General features: G+C 41.2%; 1 protein-coding gene across 4 annotated transcripts in view; it reads left to right on the forward strand.

Annotated features, from left to right (window-relative positions):
• Window positions 1–12,707, forward strand: part of FAM120A (family with sequence similarity 120 member A) — a 103,597-nt gene that overhangs the window by 81,922 nt on the left and 8,968 nt on the right. The window contains exons 12-15 of one of the 4 annotated variants that reach the window (XM_082469610.1): window positions 2,279–2,393; window positions 7,732–7,941; window positions 9,706–9,889; window positions 10,479–10,616. In XM_082469610.1, coding sequence (XP_082325736.1) covers window positions 2,279–2,393; window positions 7,732–7,941; window positions 9,706–9,889; window positions 10,479–10,616 — 647 coding nt within the window. Of the gene's footprint in view, window positions 1–2,278; window positions 2,394–3,773; window positions 3,829–7,731; window positions 7,942–9,705; window positions 9,890–10,478; window positions 10,617–12,707 lie in introns of those variants that run through there. The other 3 variants (XM_082469609.1, XM_082469611.1, XM_082469612.1) reach the window with 3 other exon arrangements.

Consider the following 12,707-nt stretch of genomic DNA (forward strand, 5'->3'; position numbering starts at 1 on the left):
GTGAGATAACCAAGGGTCAGTTTCTGCTGCTCTCACCTTTGCCCCTGACTGCAGTGCCATCGGTGCCATCCATGTTCTATGGTATTTAAGCTGTCTATCTATGTACATGCATATCTTTATGAACACACTTCATACTCTTTCTACATCCAGAAAGTCTTTCTGAGGACTTACATTGAAAAAGAGATAAAGGGTGACTTTGTTAAAATGTAAATAGAAAGCCAAATGGAGGAAATGGTAGGTATTCTAACCCAAAAGACTTTTCATTGTTGCAGCTGAACTGACTGCTGAGAGTCTTTGCTGCCAGAAAAACCAGGAAAGATCTTAAGAAAACCAGCCTGTCCCCAAAACAATCTTTTTCTGATTCATAATTTTTAAAGAAACATCTAGCCTAGGGCTAGGGGATGAGGAGGGGAGTTAGTGTTTCATAGATGTGCAGGATGAAAAGAGTTGTAATGATGGATGATGGGAGGATATCTGTGCAACACCAGGAATGTACCTCATGCCCTTGCACTATCCACTTAAAAATGGTTAAAGTGGTAAATTTTATGTTATGTGTATTTTACCACAATTTTTTAAAAATAAGAAATAAAAGGGTTGTATAACATGGATACTTAGGCAAAGAACATTGTATATTGAGCAAAATCTTTCCACAGTCATTTTTTTCAGAGAAAAGTAGGGAGACTTTCTTCAGATTTGCTGTTTCTTGCAACAAGCCCTGGTAAAAACTCAGTAAGACTTTTATTTAAGATTTTTGGCACTCAAACAATTGCAAAGGGTGTAATTTTTGTCGTTGTAAATGTTGACAGTTTAATGAAGTAAAACTTTTATATCACTCGAATCTAAATACCATACATCCACTGTTTGTTTACCTTGAAACTGCATGCCCTTCCTGCTTCTACTACATAATTTTACCATGAAGTATATAAGCTCTGTGCCTCCACTGCCCCATCTCTACAATGGGATAGTAATGGTTCCTGCCTCAGAGTTGCTGTGACCATTTGAGGAATCAGTGTGTGTAAATGCTCAGACTAGTGCCTGGCACCAGCAAGCACTTTCATTTTTCTATTGGGATTTTTATTGAAAATACTTCTCTTAATCAACTGGATGAAACTTCCTCCTTCACCTTTTAAGTTTATGTTCCTGTGGATGGATGTTAATTATTACAGAAATGAGAGCGGGCTCTGTACCAACTCTGATGCTGATTTTTGTTGACTTAAATTTTAAGCACTGAGAAAACTTTCTCAGCAGACAGTACTGGAAAGAGCTTTGTTAGGCATGTCACAGTTCTCCAGACTCCTTTTAAGCTATTTGCCAGAGATCACGTAGGGATCTATGTATCTCCAGAAGTTATTTTTGGTGATCATCTGGCAACTTGGCTAGGTCATCCTTCAAGTTTGCTGAATGCAGAGACTTAGGAACCACTGGACATGCAATGAGACTTATGACGAAGTTCTTAGTGGTTAGCCCTTTACTCTCTCACACCCAAATACTATTTGGGATTGTGCCTTTGCTTAATGTCCTGGAGGTTGTCACTGGGGCAGTGCCGTGCGGCAAGGTGAGTAAAGGGGAAATGATTGGCAGAGAAAAGGGACTGTGGACACCTGGCAGTTCTCAGGCAGATAGTACAAATGGAAGTTGAAGTTGTAGAAATTGATTTCCCTTTAGCTGCTCACACCAGGGTGGCCCCAGTAAGTCTGTGTGTCCCCAGGGATTGCAGGTACCAGTTCTGAAGGCTGAAGCTTTAGTTCTTGTCCCTGCTGTCCCTTCCTATTCCACTGCAGAGCATTCACCTGCCACTGCCAAAGCCCCTTCTGTGCAGACGGTTCACACAACACTTACTCTTCATCAGGAGATAAATCTTGCTTATTTGGACCTAGGGCCTGCCTCCCAGGTATCCTGTCTTGAATTAAAACAGATAAATCATACAAATTTGCGCTTAACATATATTTTCAGGGTTTCAGGGTAAAATTTGTGCTTAACTTTTACCTCACAAAAGTAAAGTTGTATTAAAAAATCACTTACCAGCTGGTTTGCAGTGTGTTTAAATTTAGTGTTATTTTTAATTACTCCGAACATTCTCATCAGCCCAGATGATGGATTAGGTTTTCACTTGTAATTGGCATCATCCAGTGAAAATAGAAAAGCTGGGTAAGAAATCCATATAGGCCTCCTTAGCTTGTGTCATCCTGAGTCTCCTTAGAACCTGAACACCAGGTTATGCATGTGACTGGTGACTGCTCCATCCTGACACCAGGCCTTCTCTGTCTACCCGCTGTAGGTATATGGTGCAATGGCCTGGAGCACGGATACTGCGTCGCCAGGAGCTGGATGCCTTCCTGGCACAGGCGTTGTCCCCCAAACTCTATGAGCCTGATCAGCTGCAGGAGCTCAAGGTAATTGACAAGCCTCATTCCTTGTTTTGGGAAGTCTTGTTTTGGAGTTCTGTGAGACACAGCTAACCTCACCGAGGAGTCAGTCACTCAGTGCACTAAACTAGTAATAAAAATGACGTGAACTTAGAGCCTTCAGGGCAAAAGGAATTTCCTTCCCGGTTATGGAAACAGTCAAGTCTACTTTTGTTCGATAAAGATTTTCCCTTGTTTACCAATGGGTGTTTATTCTTGTTTTCCACATCAGGAAATAAACTTGCCTTTTATTTCAGGTGGGGATCCCAAACCCTGGGAGGGCTTGGTCCTAAGAATTTACTAACATCTGGCCAGGATTCTTTTTCTTGTTTCGTTCTGTTGTTCCTAAATACAACGTTCGTTTTCTCTAAAAAATAGTCTTTGCCCTCCTAGTATTGTAAATCCCTTTTAAAAAAACCACTTGAAGAACAATGTTATGTCATCATCCCTGTGCCCTTTTAGTCAGCATTTAACATCGTATTCCTTTTAATTTTCCCTTCTAGTATTCCTTTTTTTCTTTAATTGTTTTGACAGTATTAATTTTCTCCATGTTGTCACCTGATTTTTTGGTGTGCTTATCTTTTCAGTGCACTTTTATTAGTCACTGTGTCCACATGGCTGTACTCGCTTTCTAATTTCTACACTAAATTTTAGAAAATTCAAGACTTTTCAGAGTTAGCTAAATTAGTGGATCTGCCTTTTCTTTTTAATGTACAGGGTTTTGTTTTTTTTCTTTGCCATTGGTTTGGGTTTTTTTCTGTTGTTGTTTGTGTTTTTTGTTTGTTTTTTACAAAATTTGATTTGTAATCAAGTAATCTCTTTTGACAAAATCGCCTTCACTTTTAGATCTTTTTGCCATTCTTTATGAAGGCGTTCTTTCCCTGCAGAAGAGTTTTAGGCTCATTTGATGGGTTTTCAGTATTCTATTGTTGGGGCTCAATAAATCTCTGGTTTCCCCTAAATTACTGAGTTAAATTCAGTAATCCGGTGTTGACCCTGAACTGTGTGGAGCCCATGTCATTTGTGGTCGCCTTAGGCTTCTGATGACTTTGAAACAAGCTAAACTAAAGACAACCAAACTTAGGAGAATCTACCTCAAATTGTATTCTTTGTAGTTTAAGCTTTTCTGTTTGTTAGGCAGAAATTATTTTTTTAAATGGTTTTGAATTTAAGTTTTCATTCCAGAATATTTGGCCGGGTGTCCCCCCAAGAGGCTGGTACTAAGTGCAGGCTCTCCCTCCCTGTGTCCTAGCGTGTGGTGCCATCACCAGCATCTTCATCAGCAGACTGTGCTCAGGGGTGTTGTAAATACTTTTACTAGAGTGTGGTGCCATCCCTCTACCTCTACTTCCTGTTTCTCTTATTTAGATTATTACATCAGTATTGACATCCCAGTTCTGAAAATCAGACCGCCAGGTATCAGGTATGCCCACCAAGCCTTATTCACCATCAACTTGCTTTTACTCAAAGTTCATCTTCTCCCATATCCTTTTCATTTTTGGATCAACACATAGGATATAACTTTTGAAAGACAGTCGCACTCTAAGCTTTCATTTTGGTTCTTTTGAGGTCTTAGTGCTTTCATAATTTTCTCCTGATTCTTCATCTAAAGCCAGGCGTTTCTAGAGCTGTGTTTAGAAAGACCCATTTTATGTGCAGTTACTTCAGGCCCACCACTATCCCTTTGGGTCTTGCTGGTCTGGAGGTCTGTGTTCCTTTCACCAAGGACAGCCTGCATCGTTAGTGCTTCATTCACGAGCACCATAAATTCTGAAAGAGCTGGAAGGGAAAATAACAGCATTCACTGGGGGGAAAGATAGTTGGGGGTTTTTTAAGATCAGAGATCCTCTCAGCTATCAGATTGAGAACTGATAGGAATAATCATTATTTAAATGAACAAAAATCCCTATACAGAGACTGAGGGTCCCAAAATTCAGTGATAGAAAAGTAAATTTCAAAATTGCTTTCTCACTTAACCATTAAAGTTGTTTTGATATTTCAAAAGCAATGACGATGCTTTTCTATAAAATACCATTTTCCTGTTGAGGATATAGTCAACTCTTGATTTTTGTTGTTGTTTTAGGGGCCATTATCCAGTTTGTGGATTGCCCAGATCCTGTTTTTCTTCTCCCATTTTTGTCCATTATATGCTTTGAGAATAAATAGGAGAAGAGAAAGAAAAGACCTAATTTTGAACAGTTTGGCCTCTTGATGGCTATTCTGTTAGGAGGTTTGGTGGGAAAAGGTGTTGAAACCGTTGGTTTAAATGAATTTGCAAGAGTTTCGTCTTGTCCAGTCTCTGTCCTCCCGCCATGACCCTGAACAGTTGAGTGTTCTGCGTGGCTCCTTGAGGATCCATGACAATGATTGACAGCCCTCACTTTTTCCCTGGTTTATTTTTGTGGCGCTTCTCCTAGGTTACCAGCACAAACATAATGACTAAGGTAAAATCAGCACTGACGCTGTGTTTGGAGGAGGGCGGGTGAAGGATGAGGAGAAGGACCTTTGCACAGTTTTAATATTTATCCAGTTTCTTTCTCCCTTGCTTTTGACATCCCTATAATTGCCTTAAATTCTTTTAACAGTTTCACATGCCAAGTGCAGAATTAAAAGATGGAAAATGAAGAGCTTTAAAGACAGTAGTAGGGACGTGCAGCATGTCTGTGATACCTGTAAGAATTGTTGTGCGTATAGGTAAATATGACAAATCAAAGTAAGAGTCTGTTGCCCAGTAATTAGAAGTTGGACCAAGTAACCTCAGTGGAATTTGGTTCTTGAACTAATTGGCCAGAGATACATTCTGTATTTGTATTTCCTGTAAGATCATAAAATTTTGTCACTGTTTTTCTAGTTGAGGAACTTTGAATAATGGTGAATATTTTATCTTATGTTGTATAAGAGAATGAGGTTGGAATGTGAATATTGCAACCATTTCTATGATCAAGGGTTCAGATTCTGGTGCCAGCAGATCAGTTTTGTGACCTTGAGCTCTCTGTGACTCAGTTTCTCCATCTGTGAAATGGAGTACTAACAGCAGTATCATACATAAGGTTGTTGAGATGTTAACGAAATAGTACATGGAAAAATACTTAGAGTGGTGTCTGATACATATTTGTTAAGTGCCCCGTAAGTATTAGATAGTATTATGTGTGTAATCAACATTTAGGGAATGAAATATAAAACACCACGTAAAGTAATTAAAAGTTTTTTTGAATGAAGTGAAACCCACACAGCAATTGAGATTTTATTCACATTATTTAGGCAGTTTTTATTTTAAGAATTTTTCTCTATTGAATTAATGGTAGTTGTTATTTCTAAAACAAATTGACTTGAAAATCATTCTTTAAACCCGTAAAAACACAGTTCTTCAACTAATGATGAGGCCATTTAAAATGAATATATATGTGTGTGGATAATGTAGACTTATCCATTCCTCCCATCCGCTCACTGGGCGGTTACTTGTCCTAACTAGGGTGCTTCTGTGTTCCACGCACTGGCTCCCATTTCTTAGCCTCAGCACTCAGATGGCCATCTGCCCAAAATGGTTTTGAGCTATATTAGTTAAATAAGGGCTAAGGGTGGCTATGACCAACACCACCAGTGACTAAGAAATGACAGCAGTATCGGATTTCACCAGAAGGACCATGCTGGCACTTTGTTATAAAGCAGACGTCTTTAGAGCAGCATCGACACCATCGTTCCCTTCCCCTCAGCCTTGACCTGGTCCTCCCTCCTCTGGCCTGGAAGGCTGTGGGCTGACAGTGAGAGAGCGGCTAGAGGCCTGGTTGCCATCGTCCCTGCAGAGGGGCCGGGGGATGGGTTTCTGCACAGGCAGCCTCCAAGCTTGGACTGGCATCGCTGCTGTGCCACTTTCCCACAGCGTCAGTGTTTAGGGAGGAGAAACTCCCTCTTTCTGCCTCAGGACTCAGAAGAAGGGAGTTTCCACTTCCTTTCTGCAGTGCAGAGAAAGGCAAGGCCAGTGGGGATCTAAGTAAGTTAGGTGACTTTTTTTTTTCCATTTTGACCCTCTTTCTCTCCCCTTTCTGCTCATAAATGAAAAAAGGCATCTAATTCTATCATCCTGACCCCACCTGCCCTCAACTGAACATGTTTATTAGTTCCATTTTCTGACACTACATTAGAGAAGCAGGAGCCAGCAGAGGTGGGCCGGGAGGGGTGGACAGACTTCTCCAGGTTCAGGAAGTTCTTTACTGCATTGACTTCAAATTTTAAAAAAAAAGGGGGCGGGGGAGGGGGTTGGAAAACACAGTGTTAGCTGATAATGGGGAATGTTGACACTGACAGCACAAAACATCAGATAATCATAAATTCATTAGTATTTGGCACTGGAGTCATCTTTTTTATCTTTAATGAAAAGCCAGTTTACCTGCCACAATTAGGCATTGCTTAGTTTGGTACCCATAAAGACTGCATTCTCAAGATACCAGCACCTTAGAAAATAGCGTGGAAGGTGGGAAGACAGAAACCAGGACAGTTAAAACTCAGTCCTGGATAATCCACAAACAAGGTCCTTCACAGATAATCAAGAGTTGACTGTATTTGTCAGTGTTTCTTATCCTACACATTAGATGCTAGAAGAAAGGGCTGTGTGTACAAAGGAAGGCTCACAACACTAATGACTGAGTGAGAAGAACCCACAGATACAAGTCTTTAGATTCTGATAGTCTGCATGGTTCAAATACAATGTTTTTGCTGTTGTGTTCTTTCATTTATAAGCTATCCATTTCTCCTAAAACATTTTGACAGTCTCATTAATAAGTTGCTATCTAAAACATTAACATATAAAATAATGTAAACATAAAGTACAAACTTTAGAATGAAATTATACCAAGTAATTTTTTAAGATAACTGCTCGAAAAATGCAGAATCTTAGTAGAATATTCCTTTTTACAACATTTCTATTAATATATTACCAGTGTTTAGAATCTTCAGTGTAAGATTTTATTTCGTAAATGAATTGTGGGCTTCTTAACTGCTAAGGAGACTATTAATAATTTGTTACTTTGTCATGTGTCCACCTTAAATACAGTATTACTTTATACTTGTGTAACTCTTTACAGATTCCAAATTGAAATATTTCAGTATGTTTATAAAGCAGTCTCTTAAATTTAAATTTGTTAAATAACATAAGTCTTTCTGTTCAGACAAGTCAGTGTTAAGTCACTGTAAGGTGGTGATAGGGCCGCTTACGGGGCATTTGGTTGAGGGGTGTGCGCATTACGTGTGGAGAGTTGTAGTCAGACATTGCAAGAATTGGATACTGTAGTACTCTTACTCCATAGAAATCACTCTTTTCCATTTAAAGATTGAGAACCTCGACCCCCGCGGCATTCAGCTGTCAGCTCTCTTCATGAGTGGCGTGGACATGGCCCTGTTTGCGAACGACGCGTGTGGCCAGCCAGTGCCCTGGGAACACTGCTGTCCTTGGATGTATTTTGATGGGAAGCTCTTCCAGTCCAAACTCCTCAAAGCAAGCCGGGAAAAGACCCCACTCATCGACCTCTGTGATGGTCAGGTCAGTTGCAAGAAAGCAGGCTGGTTGGGGCAGGGAGGAGCGGGTGGCCACCTCCAACCAGAATGAAATAACGCTCACTGGCTAATCTGTCGTCTTTCCTACCGAATTTGTAATGAGCCTGTGTGACAGGAATTTGATTTAGATTGGGCCCAGCCCAGTGTGTAACTAAATGCCAGTTCAGTGCCCAGCTCAGGATATGCACTTGGTTCTCATTATTCACGGTAATTATATTCTATATGTTTGCCTTGAACACTGAATTAGCAAATACTGAACCTTTGCTCTTAGGGGAAATATACGGTTAGGTTCCTGCAAGCCTCCCGTCACATCATCTTTGTCAAACAGTCGATACATAACCTTGTTTTACGTGTGTTTCTGTTTAAATACTTCTTAATGCATATATACTACTAATTCACTCACATTGAACTTATGGCCGACAGCACTGTAACTCAGCCTCACCAAAGCTCATTTAACTGACACGTGCATTTTCTCTGTAAGGCACGTCACAGCCTAGCACTTGGGAGCACTAGTCAGTACTCAGCACTGCTCTTGGGGCCGTTTCAAACAACAAAATCATTCACAAAAACACGAAAAATGTGGCACTAAGGAGACAGTGAACAGGACACATGTTTACAGTATAACAGCTGAAACACGAAGGCAATGCTGTCTTCTTCAAGCTCAGGTGGCAACTCAAACTTTATCCCACTTAGCAAATGTCTTCAAATGACTATGAAAATGCCAGGAGTATTGATTTTGAGGTTACAAGTAAATTTTAGCAAGTGGGTAAGTGTGCAGATGTGGAACTCATGAATAATGAGGATTGACTGTACTTTTTAAAAATCCTGATTTAAAAATAAAGTGAAGTAGGTTATGAGGTTATCTTGTCCCTTTGTATAAAAGAAACTCACATGTGCTGCAAGCTTTTTAACCTTAGACTACAAAACATGCATTCTCCCACGTGCTGCTTTAGTCAAGCTCAGTCTAAAGACAGATTTACAGAGTAAGCAGATTTTCAATTTCTCTGATTAAAGATTGGTTGCTGGTGTACATATTTATGTATTTATTAACAAAAGACGCTCAAGTTGAATGTTTCTGATGTTTATTCACAGTGGAATTTGACATAACACAAGTTGTATTGTCCACATTTGTGCAGGTTACTGAACAGTCATCTCACAGACAGCCCCACAGACAGATCAGTTGGGCTGTTGTCCTGTCCAGTCTCAAAGAGCTCCAGGCTTCCCTTAAAAAGCATCTATCACTCTGTGCCTCAGTTCCTTCTCTGTAAAATACAGTAAATACCTGACCGAAAATTAAATGGATAGGAAAGTAAATTTTAAAGATGTGAACTAGGCATCATCTACCTCCTGGTCCACAAGTGGAAGGAAGGCTGTGAGCATGATCTGTCTGGACTTAGTCATTGATTTTGAGAACCAAATTCATTTTCAGTTAATAAACTTTATAGTAAATGGTTCTCACCTGAAGATATGCTGAGAAAGTAGAAATTTAAATTCTCGTTTTATAAGATTAAGATTACGAGATGAAGAGGTATCTGTTAAATTTTTTTTTTTTTTTTTTTTGCATTTTTGCTTTTGGGGTCATGTTTGCATTCTGTAAACAAGTGTCACTGAGCAGATTGTGACTGTGTTATTTATGGGTAAATAAGTAGGCATGGCACAGTGGTCAGCATGTCTCATTTCTTTCCTGTTCTTTCCAATTCAATTGAAACCTTGTGAATGAAGTTTTCACATGCCAGTCCTTGACTTCCAGGCCGAGCAAGCTGCCAAGGTAGAAAAGATGCGGCAGAGCATCCTGGAAGGGCTGAACTTCTCCCGGCAGAGCCACCCGCTCCCCTTCCCACCGCCAGCGGCGCTGCCTTTCTACCCCACCTCCGTGTACCCACGGCACTTCGGGCCCGTCCCACCAGCACAGGGCCGAGGGCGGGGCTTTGCAGGTGAGTGTGTCCACCGCTGTATGTAGGGACTTGCTAGAGTGGGGAGACAGACGCACGTACAGCGTGCAGGCCTTCTTAGTGGGCAATATCTTGCTGTGTTGAGACCTTGTAAATAATTGACAGGCTTAGTTATGAAGTTTGCAGCAACATCTCTTCACATTAGAAAGGAGCAAACTTGATCCCGGAAGAGATTATGTATGGGAAAGGGAGCGGGAACTACAAAAGCTATTGCAGAGATAAGATTTTAAAATTGGTCAGTGCAGCTGAAAACTCTGCCCACGTTTGTGATTTAAGATTTTCTCATGTGTGGGGTCAGCGGAGCTCTCCTCCACTAAGGCCACCTCCCAAGCCTGTGGCAGAGCCCACAACAATAGTGTTCGGTCTCCAGAGGCTCCTGCAAGAGCAGGCAAGGCGACATTTCAGTGTTGTTGGTGACAAGAGGGGTCAGGAGTCTCCCCCCTGGCAGCTGATGGTGTAAGAACAACAGCTGAAGGACATGGGGGTTGCTCTACCTGAAAGCCCACAGGTGGCGCTCCCTGAACCCAGTTCCTCATGGCTTCTCCCATCTCTCTCCACCCGGGTCCCACAGGAGTCTGTGGCTTTGGAGGCCCCTATGGGGAAACTGTAGCGACAGGCGCTTACCGTGCCTTCCGCGTGGCGACGGCAGCAGGACACTGCGGAGCCTTCTCAGGCAGTGACAGCAGCAGGACTAGCAAGTCACAGGGCGGTAATTATGCCACACCTCCTCCTAGAGCTTCTGTTCGCCAGCAGCTTCCCGCTTCTTCTGGCTCTTCTTCCTCCTCGTCTGTCCTGACTCCAGCACCATATCCTTCCTGATAGGTCCCCACTCTGGCATTCACTGCTGCTCTTCTCCCAGCCTCTGCCTGCCCCCAGGTCTCTGCAGCAGCTTTGCTGTGGCCCATCTCTGCCTTCCAGAGGGGCCAGTGTGTGTCCACACACAGCCCTTCTTCTGTGCACCTGGCCTCCTAACCATTGTCTCCTGTGATAGAACAGGCTGCCCAGTAATACCCAGTGATGTTTTTTTCCTGTCGTGTTCCCTAACAGCCCCCTCTGGGTAAAGAGGATGATGCTTGTATAGAAGATTCTAAGGGCATTGTACAGTTCTTGGCATAAAAAACTTTATCACAGTTTGTTTCATAGAAACATTTTTAAAGAAAGATCTAATATCAGATATATAAATAGTCTATTTTAAATTCCCATTGCTTCTCTTCTTATTTGTATTAGGCTTGTGAGGGAGAGAAAAAGTCTTAACATTTAGTCTTGAAATACTATCTTGTGATTTTGCTGTACTTTGAAGCCCATGACTTGTGACTTTGTCATAAATCCCACATTTTGGGACTGCGGATCTAAACATGGCTATCAAGTCTACGTTACAGGATCACTCAAATACAATTTTGAAGAACTTTTAGGATAGGCAAGCCTTTCTTGACCGGGAATATTTTTCCAGCTCAGTTACTTGCGTACTTACAGAAGCTACCTAGAGACATCTTTTGTAGCAGTAAGACTCTTACAGATGAATGCTGCCCTCTCTCTGTAGCTGTAGGAGCCACTTCTCCTCTCCTACTGCATGCCCCTCTCCTGCCTCCCCTTAGTTCTCCCGGCTGTCCAGGGTGCTTTTCCTCCTGTTACTGCGCATTATGCAGTGCACAGTAACGTGTGTTCTCTGCTTCACAATCGGCTTCAGCTTCTTGCAACCCTTACCTGGAAACTTATGCTGGCCTGCAGTTGTGATAAAATACTGTGGTGGCAGGGAGGGCAGGAGGGGGGAGTTCTGACTATGAACATTGTTTGGTCAGAAGTGGTTTTTTAGTCTGAAATGACAAGAGGAACCTGCTTCTTAACTTCCACCAAATTGTGTCTGGAATTCGGATCTGTGCTGTCCAGTATAGTAGCCACTGGCCACATGTGGCTCTCGAGCACTTGAACTGTGGCTCATCCAAACTGAGCTGTGTCCTAAGCACACATCTAATTTTACAGACTTAATACAGAAAAAAGAATGTAAAATGTCTCATTAGTAGTTGTTTTTTATATTGATTACATGTTGAAATTAATGTTAATTTGGGTATATTGGGTTAAATAAAATATACTTTTTTTTTTTTTTTTTGGCTGCACCATGTGGCATGCGGCATCTCAGTTCCCCGACCAGGGATCGAACCCATGCCCCCTGCATTGGGAGCGCAGAGTCTTAACCACTGGACTGCCAGGGAACTCCCTAAAATATATATTACTAATATTTATTTCATGTGTTTCTTTGTACTTTCTTAATGTGGCTACTAGAAAATGTAAGGCTTGTTGTAGATTTTGTTGAACAGCGCTACTTGGCTGTTAATCATCATGGCTAATACCAAGATGATGGAGAATTTATTATAATCCATTCCATGTGCCAGAAAAGAAGATGCTTGAGGTTCTGTTTTGTTTTGTTTTTATCAGAAATTTTGGTACCAACTAATTGTTTGAGGATTTTCTTAGGTAAGTCAGAAAACCTTAGAATATGCAGGCTACCAGTAATTAATAGAAGTTAGTGAATACAATGAATATTTGTAACCCTGTCTAAGGAAATTATTGTTTAATAATGCAATAAGAAGTAACAGGCTAGCTTTACTGATTAATTTCTGTAATGTTTAGTTAAGGTAGTAAACTTGTAAGTAATTACCCAAAGAGAAAGACATTCTGAGTTTGCAGATGTCCATCTTGGTAATATAGAAGGTGTGCCATATGCACCCAATACTTTATTGGATCTATTTCTACCTAACAGCCGTGCTCATTTTGCAGTTGTAACCTATTTCAGTTGTCATGA

Source organism: Balaenoptera physalus (genome assembly GCF_965194825.1).
Source record: "Balaenoptera physalus genome assembly, chromosome: 7".
In the NCBI taxonomy this organism is placed as follows: Eukaryota; Metazoa; Chordata; class Mammalia; order Artiodactyla; family Balaenopteridae; genus Balaenoptera; species Balaenoptera physalus.